This window comes from Suricata suricatta, chromosome 17 (assembly GCF_006229205.1).
Source record: "Suricata suricatta isolate VVHF042 chromosome 17, meerkat_22Aug2017_6uvM2_HiC, whole genome shotgun sequence".
NCBI lineage: Eukaryota > Metazoa > Chordata > Mammalia > Carnivora > Herpestidae > Suricata > Suricata suricatta.
Genome location: NC_043716.1, coordinates 11119995 through 11139499, shown reverse-complemented (window position 1 = coordinate 11139499; position 19505 = coordinate 11119995). Strand labels below are relative to the sequence as shown.

The window sequence follows — 19505 nt, the reverse complement described above, 5'->3', positions numbered from 1 at the left end:
TCCCTCTAGGTCCATCCATTTTGCTACGAATGGCCAGATTTCATTCTTTCTCATTACCATGTAGTATTCCATTGTATATATATACCACATCTTCTTGACCCATTCATCAGGTGATGGACATTTAGGCTCCTTCCATGATTTGGCTATTGTAGAAAGTGCTGCTATGAACATTGGGGTACATGTGCTCCTATGCATCAGCACTTCTGTACCCTTTGGGTAAATCCCTAGCAGTGCTATTGCTGGGTCATGAGGGAGTTCTATGGATAGTTTTTTTGAGGAACCTCCACACTGTTTTCCAGAGCGGCTGCACCAGTTTACATTCCCACCAACAGTGTAGGAGGGTGCCCGTCTCTCCACACCCTGTCCAGCACCTATAGTCTCTTGATTTGTTCATTTTAGCCACTCTGACTGGCGTGAGGTGGTATCTCAGTGTGGTTTGTATTTGTATTTCCCTGATGATGAGTGATGCTGAGCATCGTTTCATGTGCCTGTTGGCCTATCTGGATGTCCTCTTTGGAGAGGTGTCTGTTCAGGTCTTCTGCCCATTTCTTCACTGGATTATTCATTTTTCAGGTATGGAGTTTAGTGAGCTCCTTGTAGATTTTGGATACTAGCCCTTTATCTGATATGCCATTTGCAACTATCTTTTCCCATTCTGTGGGTTGCCTGTTAGTTTTTTTGATTGTTTCCTTTGATTTGCAGAAGCTTTTTATCTTGATGAGGTCCCAGTAGTTCATTTTTGTTCTTGATTCCCTTGCCTTTGGGGATGTGTCGAGGAGGAAATTGCTGCTATTGAGATCTAGGAGGCTATTTTCTGCTCTCTCCTCTAGGGTTTTTATGGTTTCCTGTCTCACATGCAGGTCCTTCATTCATTTTGAATTTATTTTTGTGAATGGTGTAAGAAAGCAGTCTGATTTCATTCTTCTACATATTGCTGTCCAGCTCTCCCAACACCACCTGTTGAAGAGGCTGTCTTTTTTCCATTGGATACTCTTTCCTGTTTTGTCGAAGATTAATTGGCCATATACTTGTGGGTCCAGTTCTGAGCTCTCTATTCTATTCCATTATAGTCCATGTGTCTGTTTTTGTGCCAATACCATACTGTCTTGATGATGACAGCTTTGTAGTAGAGGCTAAAGTTCCGTTTTGGTTTTCTTCTTCAATATTACTTTGGCTATACGGGTTTTTTTGTGGTTCCATATGAACTTTAAGATAGTTTGTTCTAGCTTTGAAAGGAATGCTGGTGCAACTTTGATGGGGATTGCATTGAATGTGTAAATTGCTTTGGGTAATAATGACATTTTAACAATGTTTATTCTTCCGATCCATGAGCACGGAATGTTTTTCCATTTCTTTGTGTCTTTTCCAATGTCCTTTATAAGTCTTCTATAGTTTTCAGCATACAGGTCTTTTACATCTTTGGTTAGGTTTATTCCTAGGTATTTTATGGTTTTTCGTGCAATTGTGAATGGGATCTATTTCTTGATTTCTCTTTCTGTTGCTTCATTTTTGGTGTATAAGAATGCAACTGATTTCTGTACATTGATTTTGTACCCTGCAACTTTACTGAATTCATTGATCAGTTCTAGAAGGCTTCTGGTGGAGTTGATTGGGTTTTCCATGTAGAGTATCATGTCATCTGCAAAAAGTGAAAGTTTGACTTCTTCTTGGCCAATTCTGATGCCTTTTATTTCCTTTTGTTGTCTGATTGCTGATGCTAGGACTTCCGGCACTATGTTAAACAGCAGTGGTGAGAGTGGACACCCCTGTCGTGTCCCTGATCTCAGGGGGAAAGCTCTCAGTTTTTCCCCATTGAGGATGATATTATCTGTGGGCTTTTCATTAATGGCTTTTATGACGTTTAAGAAAGTTCCTTCTATCCCGACTTTCTCGAGAGTTTTTATTAAGAAGGAATGCTGTATTTTGTCAAATGCTTTTTCTGCATCTATTGACAGGATCATCAGGTTTTTTCTTTCCATTTGTTAATGTATGTGATGTATCACATTGATGGATTTGCAAATATTGAACCAGCCCTGTAACCCACTTGATCCCACTTGATCATAATGGATAATTCTTTTTATATGATGTTGAATTCGATTTGCTAGTATCTTGTTGAGTATTTTTGCATCCGTATTCATTAAGGATATTGGCCTGTAGTTCTCTTTTTTTGTTGGGTCTCTGCCTGGCTTAGGAATCAAAGTGATATTTGTGTTGTAGAATGAGTCGGGAAGTCTTCCTTCCATTTCTATTTTTTGGAATAGCTTGAGAAGGATCGGTGTTAACTCTGCTTTACATGGAGAGACTCTTGAATACAGAAAATGAACTGAGGGCTGAAGAGGGAGGGGGAAAGGGGAAGGGAGGTGATGTCATGGAGGAGGGCACTTGTGGGGAAGAGCACTGGGTGTTATATGGAAACCAATCTGACAATAAACTATATATAAAAATAAAATAAAATAAATAAATAAACATTTAAAAATAAAAAAAAAACTAATGGAACTGCAAGGGGAAATAGGCAAGTTCACAATTCTTGTCAGAGGCTTTAATATCCCTGTTTTAATAGCTGAGAGTAAGTAGACAAAAAAATCAGTCAGGACGTAGAAGCCTCGAGCAAGCACTGGAAACTCGCCTGAGCGCGCTGACATTTATGTGACACCTCACACAACAGTAGATGTACGTTCTCGTCCAGGGCGCACAGAACGCTTAGCGAGACAGGCCATGTTTTCCTTCGGTGGATACACTAAAAGCTGCTCAATTAATTGTATACTTCAAATTGGTGGAACTTATGGTTTGTGAATTAGACCTAAAACAATTTTGGGGGCACGTGGATGGCTCAGTCAGTTAAGCATCCAACTTTGGTTCAGGTCATGATCTCCTGGTTCGTGGGTTCGAGCCCCATGTCGGGCTCTGCCGACAGCTCAGAGCCTGGAGCCTGCTTCAGATCCTGTGTCTCCCTCTCTCTTTCTGCCCCTCCCCCACTCGTGCTCTGCCTCTGTCTCTCTCTCTTTCTCTCTCCCCCTCAAAAGTAAATAAACCTAAAAAATTTTTAAACACAATTTTGCTGCTCAGCTGGCTGATAGTTCCCAAAGCAGCCTTATCCTTCTGCTTTGAGGTGGCTACTTTCTCATCTTGATAGGGTGTGTGGACACACGTGCATAATTCTGTACAGAGTCCTGGGTCAAGCCATTTCCCCTGAATATGTTGGACTTTAGGACACCGTTTTTCATATCTGTCACTAATCTGCCAGTAATGATGACACCTGTCATTGGTAATGGCGTGTCCCCACCATCTCTCCCAGCGCTTGCATCCCCCTCCCTGATTTGGGGATTTTCCTGGGATCTGCTCATCAAGCAGAGCAAGACTTCTGGGGAGATTCCACCCAACATTTGAACAGCAAGGGCCATGTTCAGCCCACAGATCTTCATCTCTGAGCCGCATCTCTGCTCCTGGCCCCACACGGCTCTGAGGGGGAGAGGAGGTGTCAGGGAGGCGCCGGACGCCCTGTCACAGCCCTGGGTCCTTTTCCAGCACCCATTCATCATCTTTACACTGAATTCCTCACTCCCACAGTGACTGGTTTCATGAACTTGCTGTTCGTGCCCTGGGGGTCTTGAGGGATCACCTCCCTTGAAAGTCCTTCTGGTGAGTCTTTTGCTGCATGTAGTTTGGATATAGTTTCAGTCATCCTGACAGATTCTGGTTTAGGAATGACAACACCGATTTACGCTTGGATAGCTCTCCATTCATCTGCTCTGAACTCTTTTATCCCCAAGTATTTTCAGGAACCGAAATTATAATCAGGTGAATAATGGGCAACGCTTTTCTTTCAAGACAGCAGCTAGTAAATGTGACGAAGGCTGCCTGTCCACGCCCTGACTTACCCTCGCGATGTTCCTCAGGCGCCTGACCCCGCTGAGCCCTGGCTGAACTGAGAGTCCCACTTTCACCTTTGGATCTGTGACCCCACCTGTGAGCTTCTTGGCTCATTTCTCTGGGACTTGGTTTCCTTATCAGTACAGTTGAAGTAATACCTTCCACAGGCATTATTATTTTCATTAAAGTTTATTTATTTTGAGAGAGATAGAGAGAGGCAGAGAGTGAGGGAGAGACAATTCCAGGCAGGCTTGGCACTGTCAGCACAGAACCCCACGCGGGGCTCGAACTCATGAATTGTGAGATCATGGCCTGAGCCAAAACCAAGAGCCGGATGCTTAACCGACTGGGCCACCCAGGCGCCCCTATTCTATAGTCATTATTAAAGAAAATTGAGTGGTAATCATATTGGAATATATAAATGTGTCAAGTCCATGCATTATACACCTTAAGGCTGTATAATGTTACCATGTCAATTATATCTCAGTAAATGTAAAATCAAAAGAAGTTGAAGAAGAAATTTACATAAACCACCTGGCACTATGCTTGCCAGCAGTAAATGTCATCCCTTTGTTTCTCTCTGTCCCCAAATTCTCCTGCCCAGCAGTGAAGAAGGAATGAACTTCAACACACTTTTCTCAAACCAGCAAGCCTGGACAATTCAATGGTTGGTTAGTTTTTCTGCTTTCTTGGATTCAGGAAAAATAAGTTTTATATAAAGTTGCCTATACAGTTTAATTACAACTATGTGTGAAAAGTAGTCAGTAAAGGGGCACCTGGGTGGCTCAGTCAGTTGAGCACCAGCTCTTGATTTCAGCTCAGGTCATGATCCCAGAGTCCTGGGATCAAGTCCTGCTTTGGGGTCCATGGTCTCTCTCCCCTCCCCCCCCCCACTTTGCCTCTCTCCCCTGTTCCCATGTGCCTTCTCTATCTCTAAAAAAGAGAGTAAATTAAAAAACGGTAAGGAAATAACTATGGGTGTTTTTCTCTAGTGTTCCTTGATTTTCCAAATTTTCTTTGATAAGTCATTATTTTTGCAATAAAAATGTAAATGCCTTTTTGGTGAGCATTCATTCAGCAAAGATTTTCTGAGCAATCTGCTGCAGTTGCTTACAAAACGCCCCATTCCTGCGTGCAGGAGCTGGTGACGGCGTGGCAGGAGGAGAGGAGGTTATCACTGTGTCACAGGCTCTGTGGCTCACACAGGAGGAGAAGGCCAGAGCCAGCTTCTCGGGCACAGTAGGAATTGAGTGATGGGGGTGAGACAGAGAAGTGGGAGAGCGAGTTCTGAGTGGCAGGGATAGCATGTGCAAAGGCCAAGAGGCAGTGCAGGGACCTTGATGAGGGCGTGGGGGGTGGGGGGTCAGGGTGGGGAGGCATGAGCGGGCGATGGTGCGTGGGCGGTCCGAATGGGAGGGGAGAGGCTAGGGATGAGACTGAACAGGCCTGCAGGGCCTTGGTAATCAGGAGTTGGTACTTCCGGCTGCAGGCACTGAGCCGCTTTTGAAGGCTTTGTAACAAAGCTTTCCTAAGTCCCAGAACACTGCAGGGGGCCCGCCGGTGGAGGCCACGCAGAGCCGGCTGCCCTGATCCAGACCGGGTGTCAGGAGGACCTAAACCAAGACAGCAACCAAGACCCAAATGGACTTAATTGTTTCCACGGGGATGACTTGAAAGACTTTTTACGCCTCTGGCAAACAGTGAGCGCCCTGTAGAAAAAGGGGATATGGGTGTGAATAGAAAGTTCCCTGAGAGCAAAAAACTACAGTGAACGTATGCATGGAACACTTAACTTTATTAGTTACTATACTTGAAGTGATTTCTTCCCTATAAGGGACAATCATTAGAAAGTTGGGTAAATGTTTGCCTTTTCATATATGGCTGCTGGAAATCGACATAAATTGGCAGTTTAGCAGAAATCTGAGAGGCCTTAAAATTGACTTCATTGCTATTTTTTTTGCATTAGGTTTATTAAGATATAACTTAAACTCAACAAATATACCTCCTTGAAGGATAATCACCAGCACAATCAAGACAGAGGACACTTCCAGCACTAAAATGGTTCCTCAAGGGCCCCAGTCACAGGGGGCGGGAGGGGGGGCGGGGGAGGGCACACTCTTTGAGTTTTGCTTTTAGGAGTGTTACCGGCTTCTCACAGTAAAGCTCAGAAAAAATATCCCCTTGTGCTTCTGGTAGCGGGAGGGAAAAGGTAAGCATTTTGAAAGATGCCAGAATATTCTATTCTTCCTAACAAGGCCTGTACCAAAGCCTATGTTGCTGGGGTTTTATCGGAACTTAACTGACCCGGGGAAAGAGAAATCCTTAACTCCCGCCCACTCAGCTATCCTGTCCCGCTGGAGAGGGGGAAAGACTGTCATGCACTGATGAGGCTCGCAGCCCAGGGACGTGGGCCCGTCACCGTGGGACTAGAGAAGGCTGCCCGGCGGCACCCAGCCCTCACCACCACCTTAGTAAAGGCCTGTTTACTGCGGTTCCTTTTACCCCTTTCACATGAGCATGGCTTCCAGCAAAAAGTTACAAGGAATACTAAAAGGCAAAAAACACAGTTTGAAGAGAGCGTGAACAATCCTACGAACAAAAAAGAAATGCTTGAGCTCAAGACCCTGTAAGAGAAATGAAGAATGCCTTCGATGGGCTCATTTAGTAGACTGGACACAGCCGAGGACGGAGTGTCCAAGCTGGAGGAGATCTCCGTAGAGACCTGGAAACTAAGATGCAAAGAGGAAAACAAACAGACAAAAACTAAAACCCCAGAGTATCCAAGAACCAGGACACAACTACAAAAGGTGTAACATACATTTAATAGGAATAGAGAAGGAGAAGCAAGAGACAGGAACAGCATACCTGAAGCTATAATGACTGAAAAATTTTACCAAATTAATACCAGACGCCAAACCACAGATCCAGGAAACTTAGAGAATACCAAGCAAGATAAATGGGAAAAAGCAGAACAAAACAAAACAACAAACCCACACTTAGTCATGTCATATTCAAATTACAGAAAATCAAAGGTGAGCATAAAGCCTTGAAAGAAATCAGAGGGGAAAAAAACAACACCACCATCCTCCTGTAAGGGATCAAGAGAATAAGAATTCTATCTAATTTCTCCTCAGAAACCATGTGATAAGAAGAGAGTAGAGGGAAATCTTTATTTTTTTAAATGTTTATTTATTTTTGAGAGACAAAGAGACAGAGCTTGAGTGGGGGAGGGGCAGAGAGAGAGGGAGACTCAGGATCCAAAGCAGGCTCCAGGCTCTGAGCCGTCAGCACAGAGCCTGACGCAGGGCTCAAACTCACAAACTTAGAGATCATGACCTGAACCGAAGTCAGATGTTTAACTGACTGAGCCACCCAGGCACCTCTGTTACCCATTTTTAAGACTTACTATACAGGGGCACCTGGGTGGCTCAGTCAGTTAAGCATCTGACTTCAGCTCAGGTCATGATCTTGCAGTTCGTGGGTTCAAGCCATGATCTCGTGGTTTGTGGGTTCAAGCCCTGCATATCCGGGTCTGTGATGACAGCTCAGAGCCTGGAGCCTGCTTTGGATCCTGAGTCTCCCTCTCTCTCTGCCCCTCCCCCCCCCACTTCTGCTGTTTCTCTTTCATCAAAAATGAATAAACGTTAAAAAATTTTAAAAGACCTACTATACAGATACAGGAATTGAGACAAAATGGTATTGATGGAAGAAGAGACAAATAGATCAGCGGAAGAGAAGAGAGAGCCCAGAAATAGACTGACATAGATGTAGCCAACTGATTTTTGTCAAAGCAGCAAAGGCGATGCCATGGTGTGAAGGTAGACTTTTCAGCAAATGGTGCTAGAACAAGTGGACGTCCACAGGGGAAAAAAATCTATACGTAGACCTGACGCCTTTCAGAGAAATCAGAATAGATCAGAGTTCCAAATGTGGAATTTAAATCTGTGAAGCTCTTGGAATATAAATAACATAGGAGAAACTCTAGATGACCTTGGATAGGATGATGACTTTTTAAATACAACACCAAAGGAACCACTCATGAAAGAAACAGTTGGTAAGCTGAGCTTTATTAAAATGAAAAAGTTCTGCTCTGCAAAAGGTAATGTCAAGAGAATGAGAAGACAGGTCACAGATTGAGAAAATGGGCCACCTGGGTAGCTCAGTTGGTTAAGCGGCCAACTTTGGCTCAGGTCATGATCTCACAGTTCATGGGTTCAAGCCCTGCATCAGGCTCTGTGCTAACAGCTCAGAGCTTGGAGCCTGCTTCAGATTCTGTCTCCCTCTCTCTCTGCCCCTCCCCCATTCTCTCTCTCTCTCTCTCTCTCAAAAATAAATAAACATTTAAAAAAATGTTCTTGGGGCATCTGGGTGGCTCAGTTGGTTACGCATCTGACTCTTGATTTCGGCTTAGATCATGATACCATGTTGTGGGATTGAGCCCCGCATTGGGCTCTGTGCTAAGGATGGAGCCTGCTTGGGAGTCTCTGTCACTCTTTCTATGCTCCTCTCCCCTGCTAGCACATGCTTTCTCTCAAAATAAATAAGTAAATATTAAAAAAAAAGAAACTTAAAAAATGGTTTTAAGACCTAGACAGACACCACATCAAAGAAGATTTACACACCGCAAATAAGCACATGAAAATGTGCTCAGTATCCTTCGCCATTAGGGAACTGCAAGCTAAAACAACAGTGAGATGCCACTATGCACCTGTTAGAACGGCCCAGATCCAGGACGCTGACAACACCGAACGCTGGAGGAGATGTGTAGCAACTCTTGTTTGTTGCTGGTGGGAATACAAAATGGGACAGCCACTTGGAGAACACAGTTGGGCACATCCTTCCACGAATAAACATACTCTTTACTGTATGATCCACGGATCACACTCCTTGGTATTTATCTAAATGAGTTAAAAACTTAAATCCAGGGGAAAACCTGTACGCAGGATAGAAGCTTTATCCATGATAGCCCAGACTTGGAAGGCACCAAGATATCCGACAGCTGGTGAATGGATAATAAACTATGGCACACCCAGGGAATGAAATGTTTTCAGCACTAAAAAGAAATGAACCATCAAGCCACGAAAGACATGGAGGAACCTAAATGCGTATTACTGAGTGAAAGAAGCCAATCTGAAGAAGCCGAAGTATCGTAGGATTCCAGTTATATGACATTCTGGAAAAGGCACGACTAGGGAGACCGTGAAGAGAGCAGTGGGGAAGGAGGGCTGGGTAGACGGAGAGCAGATTTTCAGGCAGTGAAGTTATTCATGGCAGATACAGGTCCCTATCTGTCTGTCCAAACCCGTATGATGTCCACCAGCAAGGGGGGACCCTCACACAAAACATGGATGTAGGGTGATAGCGATGTGTCGCTGTAGGTTCGCTGAGTAGGACAAATGCCCCACTCTGTCGCAGGATGTGAGTAATGGGGGAAGTTGTGCATATTTGGGGACAGGAATAATTGGGAACTCTCTGTACTTTGTACTCAATTTTGCCGAGAATCTGAAAGTGCTCTAAAAAAGTAAATTAAAAAATATGTGTCTTTACGTCCCTTTCAGTCAGTCCTTTTTCCCTGCCCTTTCCCTCTCTGGGTATTGTTGGTAGGAGTGAACTACTGATATGTTCTTCATTCCTCCAGTTTTACGGAAAGTCATACAGTATGGACTCATACTTTGTGTCTGGCTTTCATTTGAAGGCATAAGACTTTTGAGGGGCACCTGGGTGGCTCAGTTGGTTAAGCGTCCAACTTCCGGTCATAATCTTGCAGTTCGTGAGTTAAGTCCCGCATCATGCTCTGTGCTGACAGCTCAGAGTCTGGAGCCTGCTTCGAATTCTGTGTCTCCCTTCCTCCCTGCCCCCGCTCGCACACAGTCTGTCTCTCAGAAAAAAAAAAAAAAACATTAAAAAAAATGTAAAGCCGTAATACTTTTGAGATTCACCCATGTTGTTGCATGCATCAGTACATTATTCCTTTCTGTTGCAGAACATAATTTTGCTATATGGCTGGATCATCATTTGTTTCTCCATGTGCCAGGTGATGGACATTTGGGATGTTCCTAGCTTTTGACTTTTGTGAATAAATTTCCTGTAAGCACTCATGTCTACATCTTTGGGTAGACATATGCTTTCATTTCTCTAGGGCAGATACTGAGAGTAGGATTGTCTGGGTTGTATGGTAGGTGCATGTTTCACTGTTAAAGTAACTGTCGAACTGTCTTTAAAAATGGCTGTCCCATCTTGCATTCCCACCAGCAATCCCATAGGATGCTTCACATTCTTTTTTTTTTAACGTTTAATTTATTTTTGAGAGAGAGAGAGAGAGAGAGAGAGCAGGGGAGGGGCAGAGAGATGGGGAGACATGGAATCTGAAGCAGGCTCCAGGCTCTGAGTGGTCAGCACAGAGCCCATTGTGGGGCTCGAACCCACGAACTGTGAGATCATGACCTGACCCAAAACCAAGTCTCAGACACTTAACTGACTGAGCCACCCAGGTGCCCCTCAAACTTTTTAAATTCCCGTTGTTCTAGTAGGCTCCTAGTGATACTTCTCTGCGGTTTTGATCTGTGTTTCCCTAGTGACTAATGATGTTGAGCACCTCTCCGGTGCTTATTTGACCCCTATACACCTTCTTTGATAAAGTGTTTACATTTTTTGACTGATTTTTCGTTGGGCTCTTTGTCTTCGTTTGAGTCGTGGACGTTCTTTGTATATTCTAGATACAACTCCTTTATCAGATCATGGGTTTCACAAATATTTTCTCCCAGTCTGTGGCTTGTCTTTTCCTTTTCTTAACCATGGCTTTGGAAGAGCAGTGTTTATAATTTTAGGCTTTATGTTTAGGTTATAGCCCATGTGGAGTTACTTTTTATATACAGTAAGAGTTAAAAATAGAAGTTTTTGTGTTTTGGGTGTTTTTGTTTTTTGTTTTGTTTTTTCCTTTTTTGGCCCATGGTTGCCTAGTTTTTCCTCTCTTTGAAAGCCCGCCCTTCCTCTGTTGAATTACCTTGGTGCCTTTCGGTCTATTCTTAAATGTATCTGTGTCTCATCTAAATATCTACCCTCCTGTGAATACCTCTCTTGGTTACTGTAGTTTTAGGTAACTCTTGAAAACAGTGTGAGTTCTCCAACTTTATTCTCCATTTAAAGCATTTCTGGCTATTCTAAGTCCCTTCTATTTCTCTACACATTTTAGACTAGCTGTCACTTTCTACAAAAAGACTGATGGGAATTTGATTGAATTGCGTCTTCTCAGTGGAGGCTAACGACACTGAATCTGCTCATCCGTGAACATTCATACGTGTCGCTCATACAAAATGACAATTCCTTTAGATCTTCGAAATGTCCCTCAGGAATATTTTGTATTTTTTTCATCATATAGGTCTTGCACATATTTTGTTAAATTTATTCCTGTTCTGTGTTTTTTGTTTTTGTGGGTTTTTTGTTTGTTTGTTTTTGCATAAAGCCTGTCCTTATTTTCAAAGTACTTTTTTTTTTTTTAATGTTTGAAGATTGTGGCAAAGGGCACATAACATACATTTTACCATCTGAACTATTTCTGAATGCAGAGTCAACCTATTTCATGTTTATTTTTGGTGCTATTGTAAAGGTACTGTTTCTTTCATTTCAATATCCAAATGTATAGAAATACAAGTGATTTTTGCTTATTGACCTTGTATCCTGCCATTTTGCCAAACTTCTTCATTTGAGTAGCTTTTTTACATGGAATTTAGGGCTGTCAAATTTTAACTAAAATAACATTTCATAACTATTTACTATGTGTCAGGCATTACTCTGTGTCCTACATAGATTTAATATAATTGTACCAACAGCATTACGAAGACATCGGTCTTAGAAGTTAAGTGGTTTTTTTTTTGTTTTTTTTGTTTTTTTTAAGTGGTTTGTTTAAGTCCTGCGGCTCGGACACATGAGACCCACAGGAGGGGAGGGATGAGACGAGAAGCCGGCACCCTCCATGCAGCTGCCTCGGACGAGCACTTTCTGTGCACGAGGCCGGTGCTAAGACTTTTATATACATTCTCCCATTTAATCCCCAAAGGAGTCCCATGAGGTAATAGTGCCATTACCTGTTTTTCCATGGAGGGTCTGGGCAACTTGCTGCCCCTCCCCTGCTTGCTCTCTCTCTCTTTGAGAAATAAATAAACATTAAAAAAATTTTTTTTAAAGATGATGGGTGATGACAGGCTGCGTGGGCGGCTCAGTCGGTTGAGTGTCTGACTTCAGCTCAGGTCATGATCTCATGGTTCATGACAGCACAGAGCCTGCTTTGAATCCTCTGTCTCCCCTCCCCCGCCTCCCCCTCAAAAATAAATAAACATTAAAAAACAAAGGTGCAGGAGGCCTTCATAGTTTAAGTGTTGGGTTGAGTTGGCCAGGCACGTGCGGGCTTGGAGTTGGGGTGCGGGCAGTCTGGGCAGCCAGGGCTCCGCTGCTCTCGAGCTAAGGGGGCATGGACAAGTCCCTGAGTGTGTCTCCTCTGCTGCCACTGGGATCATCACATGTCCTTGACGGCGGCCCTCCCCCCTGGAGAAAGCCTGGCTGTGCCCCAGCTGCATCTGTGCCCGGGCCCGACGCCCCCTCCTCTCCCCTTCCCTGTTTGTGTTCTAGTATGCCTGGGTGGAGAAGCACTTTGGCCCCGAATTTCTGGATCAGATCGTGCTGGCCACAGACAAGACCGTGGTCTCTGCCGACCTCCTCATAGACGACCGGCCAGACATCACAGGCAAGTGGCCTGCCGCAGGTGAGGAGCGAGTGTGGAGAGCGGAGAGCCGGGGGCCCGAGAGCCTGCAGGGCTGAGGAGTCCCCAGCGAGTCACCAGGGCTGCATTAGGCCTTCAGCTCCAGGCATCCCTGCCGGGAACGCAGGGTTATTGTCAGCATCCAGGAGCGTGTGGCCTTGGAAGGGGGTCCTCTGGGAGTCCAGAGAAGCGGGTCCCTGCTCCTGAAGTAACTCATCGGATGAGTCCCTTCATACCTTGAAGGCCTCCCTCGTAAAATGAGGACCAGGCTGGCCTCCAAGCGTTTTTTTAGCAGCAAAGCCATTTTTTCCCTCAAGAGGAATGTGGACTGAACCTACCTTGGAAAACAGAAAAGCCAACAGAAAAGTGTAATGTGTCTAGTTGAAGGTGCTTTGGGAGCTACATTCTTCCCTTTTGCTTATGGGTGACTCTCTCCCAACAAACAAACAGACGTTACCCTGCCTCAGAGAGGAGGGTGAAATCAGCGCCCCCAACGGGCAGGAAGGCTGCGCTGCGGCGAGTTTAGGAACTCACAGGCCAGCAGTGGGAATCCAGCTGCTGTATCTCCTGGCGGCTCTGCGGGGCTGTGCACTCAGGCAGGCTCTCCTGGGAGGCGGCAGGCTTTCAGGGTTAAGTCCTATTCTTTGGGACACCTCAGCCGGAGAGTACAGAATATTGCTTCTCTGATGGCTTTTGGAGCTCGGGAAACACACCCATCTCCACACTGCTCCCAGTGTGTCTGGGGGGCTTCATGTGTGCCCCCACCCCTGACCTCCCAAACCCAGTGCTCCGCAAGGAGCGTGGGGGCACATGAGGGCGGGCAGCTTCTGTCTCCAACCAGGAGAGCAGGGGGGAGGCCTGTGCAGGAAGAGCAGGGAGTCAGGCCGGAACCTGAGGGGCAGGATCAGCACCAGAGAGCCGGTGGGACAGGTGGACTTGAGGGACTGAAGGTTACCCGTGCTCACCTGGTGGTAAGCTGCAGGGCCAGCACTGGCCAGTGCGGGAGAGGGGAAGGGCAGGGCTCGGCTCTGACAGAGGCCATGGTGACAATGACCAGGGAAGCCACTGTTTGCTCTGTGCCCCCTGGGGGCCATCCCAGGTGCTGCTGCATGTGGGCCATCTCATTAAACCCTCAAACCCCTCCCCCCAACCCCAATGAGCCCTTGGCCAACGGGGAAGCCAGGTCTCAGGCCCCCTGTCTGTGCGGGCCTCCCGGCGCTGGCCTCAAGTGCTGCTTTCCCGCCCACAGGGGCCGAGCCGCACCCCAGCTGGGAGCACGTCCTCTTCACGGCCTGCCACAACCGGCATGTGCAGCTGCAGCCCCCCAGCCGCAGGCTGCACTCGTGGGCGGACGACTGGAAGGCCGTTCTGGACAGCAAGCGGCCCCGCTGAGCTGGACTGTGTTCTGGGCGCCTCCGCGGGGGCCCCCGGCCTCAGGGCTCCCAGCTCAGGGCCCCGGGGGCTAGTGCTCTGGCCCAGGGGCTCCTTCTTGGATGTCCCAGGCCCACTGCATGTGGCCCCCCCCTTCCCCAGCCCTGCCAGGCCTTAAACTGATCTTGGAGCAGGGCTGGCCCCAGGGCCCTGGACAGGCAAGTACACCCGGGGGGTGCAGACTGGCCTCAGGCCACAACCAGGCTGCCCGGAGCTCGGGGCTCCAGACCGGAAGGAGCCGAGGGTCCAGCAGGTGTCCCCCACCCTCAGGGAAGCCCCCCCTCCTGGGTCTGTGGCCCATGGGCGAGGGCGCTGGCAGTGAGGTGCTTCCAGAGCGAGAGGGCCTGAGCCCTCATTCTGAGCTGCAGCCCCTTCCCTGCCTGCCCATCTGGTCCCCGTCCCCCTAGGGACCCAGCGTGGATTCAGCAAATGCCAGAATTCCAGGGCACACCGGTCTCCAGGCACCACCCCCTGACCTGCCTTTGACCAGCTCAGAGGTTCCCTGTCCTCCGGCCCGGGCCCTGCTCCGCCCCGGCGAGGCTGCCCGGCGGAGTCCGCAGCCGGAACGTCTGTTGAAGGCCTGGAAAATAAATGCTGTTCACGTGTCGCTCGAGGATGTGGCCGCCTCTAGCCCGTGACCTGCGGTCCGCTGGCGTCTGGCCCCTGGGCCCCCAGCTGCACATCTGGGGGGTCGCCCCCACACTGAGGAGGGGGCTGAGGAGCTTCCCCGCCTGTCACCGCGGGTGCTGCGGCGCAGGACCACGGAGGGCTGGGCAGAGGGAGGAGCTGGCGGCCTTCGCAGTCCCCTAGTAGGCCCTCCACCGCGCTGACTGGTCCCCTCCTCGTGCCCCCATTCTCCAGTTCAGAGCAGGGTCCCCCACTCTCTGCTCCTCTCCCACTCCACCTCCTAAGGAGGTCCCAGCAGCCCTGTGGGGAGGGGGCGGGGCGATGTCAGCGACGCCTCCGGGACCAGCAGTCACGTCCTCAGGCTTTCTGGAAGGCCTTCCCCCCACCCCCTCCGCTTGCTGCTCCCCATCACTGCCCTGGTTGTCCCATCTCTGGGGCCTCCTGCCACGACCCCCTGGCGACAAGCACACCTGGGCTGCCCCAGGAGGAAGGGTCAAGGAGACAAGGTGAGGGAAAGTTCCTGAAGCTTGGCCAGCCTGAGCTTCTTGGCTTTCTGGCTCTCGGGGCCTCAGCAGCATGGGCGTCCAGATGAGGCAGGGAGGACTCCGCTTGGTCAAAGGCAGTCTCCTGCTCCTCGCCGGCTGTTTCCCTCCAGGGGCGGGGCGGGCTCTGTAGGTCCGTCCTGACAAGGAGTGTTTATGCGGTTGAGTCATCTGATCCAGAGGCCACCTGGTCCGAGCAGGGCAGGGTCCAGAGGAGTCCTGACCCTCCCAGCCTGTGGCTCTGGAAGGAAGGGAGACCCTGGAGGGCCAGCCCCCTGGCTGCTCCCGGACACCCTCTGTGGCTGCCCACGGAGACGGCCACTGTCTAAGGGCCAGGAAACCATGTCACCTGCATGATATACTTTCTTCCTGGGCCCATTTCTTGGGCCCTCCACCCACCGGGCCCTCACACCCTCTTTCCAGAGCCTCCCTTGTGTAGTCCGCATGCTTAGATTCACCGGGACCCTGTATCTTGGGACTGGCAGGGACTCACAGCTTCTGGCCTGGTGAGACCTGCACCCTCCCCGGACTTGACCTTTTGACTGGGAGGATGGCCCACAGACCAAGTACCTGCTGCGTGAGGGGTTGGTGCTGGCCCAAGGCCACAGCCGGCCTGGTGCCCTCCAAAAACAAGCCACTTGGCTCATTTCTATCTTGGGGCCTCATTCTGCTTATGATGGAGACTAAATCCCACCAGGGTTTCCTCAGCCACATCTGGTTCCTCCCCAGGGAGTGTCCCAGCATGGGGAGGGAGGGGTGTGGGGGCCTGTGGTGGGGCGGCGGGGTGTGCGGATGTGGGGGCCTCCTCTCTCCGCATCGTGGTGGCCGTGGTGAAGGGAACCCCTTCTTCATCCTCTTGCTGGTGCCCGCACTGCTGGGATGGCCTGTCCCCCACGTCTGGTGGACGGGGCCCCTCTGCCACAGACTGTGCTCCGCTGGCGGGCAGTGAGCCCCCTTTGCCTGCCTGCCTCCTGCTGTCGTTTCCTTCCCGAGCTCCTGGCCCCTGGTGACCCGCAGGGAGCGCCAGGGAGCGCCAGGGCCCGGGGCGTAAGCCGGGTGGGGGGGGGCGGGGGGGGGCAGGCACTCCGCCCCTCGTCTCTGCCGGCCCCCTCCCTGCCGTCTTCAGCACGTCGTCTTCCGCGGGCTGGCTCTTCCGGAGCCTCTCCTTCGGAACTGATTGCCACCATGAGTGTACAAACTGCAAAGCGACGGATTGCTGAGTTTGTTCTCTGCTCATCTAGGACCCCTCGGCCTGAGGAGCAGCTGCCTCAGCTGCCTAATTGGCTGAAAGGAGAAAAAGAGAACGGCAGCCACAAGGATGTTTCAGTCAGTGTTCTGGAATGTGGTCCCACCAGACCCAGATCTCACTGTGATCATCCAAGCCAAGGAGAGGCCTGGGGCTGCCGGAGCAAGGGCGGTGGGGTCCTGGGCAGCCTGAGGGCCTGGACCGGCCCCTTCCACCAGGCAGCATTGGCTGAGGTCTGAGAAGAGGGGAGAGCCCTCCTGACTGACGGAAGGCTGTGCAGAGGGCCTGGGGCTGGAAGGGGCTGCTGAGGAGCGTAGGAGGGAAGCCGCAGCAGAACTGGAACCTGGACCCTGGCCGAGCACAGGGAGGTTGGAGGCGGAGCCTGGGCAGGGAGCCAGCATGGAGGCGCTGCATGTCCTGTGGCCGGCACCCTGCCGGGGTCTCCTGTCACTGCCCTCATTGTGCTTGGAGGGAGGGACACCTGCAGCCACCGATGGCAGAGGCCAGGACTTAACGGCTTCATGACTTTCTTCCCTCCCTCCTTCCCTCTCCCTTCCTCCCTCATTTCCTTCCCCTTTCCGGTCCATCCTCCCTTCCTTCCTTCCTTCCACAGCACCATTCAATGAACTTCAGAAAAGGGAGTCCACCTCCTGGTAGCAAAGCCAGGCTTGTCCTGCCCTGAGATGAGGTGGCACAGCAGCGTGGTCCCTTGCCATCTTCACGGGCTGGCCTCCACATGCCTCAGCTCTTGTTAGGAGTGGAGGTTTACCCCTTTGATGATGTTGGAAATAAGACCAGAGCCCCGCGAAGGAGCCAGGACCTTCAGCTTAGCCAGGGGTCTGAGGCAGAAAGAGTTGGTATAGTTTCTCTACTCACCTGGATCACGGTTTCCCCGTGGGACCCATTCCGACATCATAACCTCACTAGGTCATTTCCGGAGCGACTCTGTCCTCCAGATGCTGGGGAGCGCGTTCTACGGTCTCATAACCAGCCTCTTGCGGTCACTCCCATGTAACTGATGGGGCTGTGGTCTCAGCAGAGCCAGGTGTCCCGACCTAGGGCATGCCAGGTCCATGATGCCAGCAGGATTTTAGCCCAGGCAGTTATGTGCTCGGGTTTGGGACCTCTACACAATACTGTCATCCGATCCAGAATTTCCCAAGGGTTCAGGTATTCATGGTTAAAGCCAAATCAGTGCTTAAGGGACCGACCTCCATCTGAAGATGAGTATTCAGGTGCTTAGCGTGCAGCAGGCCCGCAGGCAGATAAGGGTAAGATCAAAACTGTAATTCCTAGAAGCGGGAGGAGTTGGCTGAATTGGCCCTCAGTGACAGGCTGAGGAGAGGGGTATGGGAGGGGGGAGGAGGAGGAGGAGGTGGGAGAGGAGAAGGAGGAGAGGGAAGCTCACGGATTCTCCTGCAGGCCAGGCAGAGGGACGAATGTGACAGAGGGCATGTATGACACTTGGTATACCACCTCCTGTCCCCTGGATCTGCCAGTGTCCTGGCAGACATGTTGTCCAGAACAGGAGGCCGTGGGGTGAGCAAGAAGGAGGAGATGGCCTGGGTAAGTCCCCACTAGGGAGAAAGTGGCCTGCAGGTACTGTGCTGAGGGACCTCAGCTAGAGGGAGAATGAGCAGATTCCGGAGGGGGGACCCCCATCCTCTCCAAAGTGTGTGTGTCAGGGGTGTGAGGGAGATGATAGAAATTCCAGCAGTGACCCCAGCCAGCTGAGGAAGCTAGTTTCCCATGAGGAGGAGCTGCTGAGCAGGCAGGACCGAGATGGTCCCCAAGATCCTGGCTCTCCCTGTAGCACGGAAAAGAATGAATTCACAGTCCCCGCAGGCCTGCTGTGGGGGGTGCACAAGAGGCAGGAGGACCCTCCTGTGAGCTCATTAGTGGATATCAAGGAGGGGCAAAGTGGCCCGGGGGCTGAAGGTTGCAGAGACCACCCAACCTGGCTGGGCCTGGAGCAGACCCTTGTTACCCCTGAAGCAGGGGCTCAGCTGTGCAAGCAGGTAGGGTGCGCCTCACGGCCTGAAGCCAAGACACATGAGCCATGGCCTGTGCCCTAAGCAGAAGCCAGTTCCGGGATCCAGATGTCCTCTCACCAGGGATGGAAATGAGGGAGACCCAATGAAGAGCAAGCGGGGATGGCAGCCCCTCCAGCGAGTGGGGACTTAGGAGTTAAATGCTTCCAGAAAGAGCCTGAGTCAGGGAAACCTAACCAAGGATGTAAAAGACCTACATGATGAAAACTATAGAAAACTAATGAAAGAGATTGAAGAAGACACCAAGGAATGGAAAAACATTCCCTGTTCATGGATCGGAAGAATGAACATCGTGAAAATGTCATTACTACCCAAAACAATCTACACATTCAATACAATCCCCATCAAAATTGCACCAACATTCTTCTCAAAGCTAGAACAAACTATTCTCAAATTCGTATGGAACCACAAAAGACCCTGAATAGCCAAAGTCATATTGAAGAAGAAAACCAAAACGGGAGGCATCACAATCCCAGACTTTAGCCTCTACTACAAAGCTGTCATCATCAAGACAGTATGGTATTGGCACAAAAACAGACACATAGACCAATGGAACAGAATAGAGAACCCAGAACTGGGCCCACAAATGTACGGCCAATTAATTTTTGACAAAGCAGGAAAGAGTATCCAATGGAAAAAAGACTGCCTCTTTAGCAGGTGGTGCTGGGAGAAGTGGACAGCAACATGCAGAAGAATGAAACTAGACCACTTTCTTACACCATACACAAAAATAAACTCAAAATGGCTGAAGGACCTGAATGTGAGACAGGAAACCATCAAAACCCTCGAGGGGAAAGTAGGAAACAACTTCCTTGACCTCACTGCAGCAATTTCCTCCTAGACACATCCCCAAAGGCAAGGGAAATGAAAGCAAAACTGAACTCTTGGGACCTCATCAAGATAAAAAGCTTCTGCACTGCAAAGGAAACAATCAAGAAAACTAATAGGCAACCAACAGAATGGGAAAAGATCGTTGCAAATGA

The 19505-nt window shown here is 49.4% G+C and overlaps 1 protein-coding gene across 1 annotated transcript in view; it reads left to right on the top strand.

Annotated features, from left to right (window-relative positions):
* Positions 1–14670, top strand: part of NT5M (5',3'-nucleotidase, mitochondrial) — a 38175-nt gene extending 23505 nt beyond the window's left edge. The window contains exons 5-6 of the mRNA XM_029928885.1: positions 12496–12628; positions 13875–14670. Coding sequence (XP_029784745.1) covers positions 12496–12628; positions 13875–14017 — 276 coding nt within the window. The 3' untranslated portion in view covers positions 14018–14670. The remainder of the gene's footprint in view (positions 1–12495; positions 12629–13874) is intronic.
* Positions 14671–19505: the final 4835 nt, after the last annotated feature.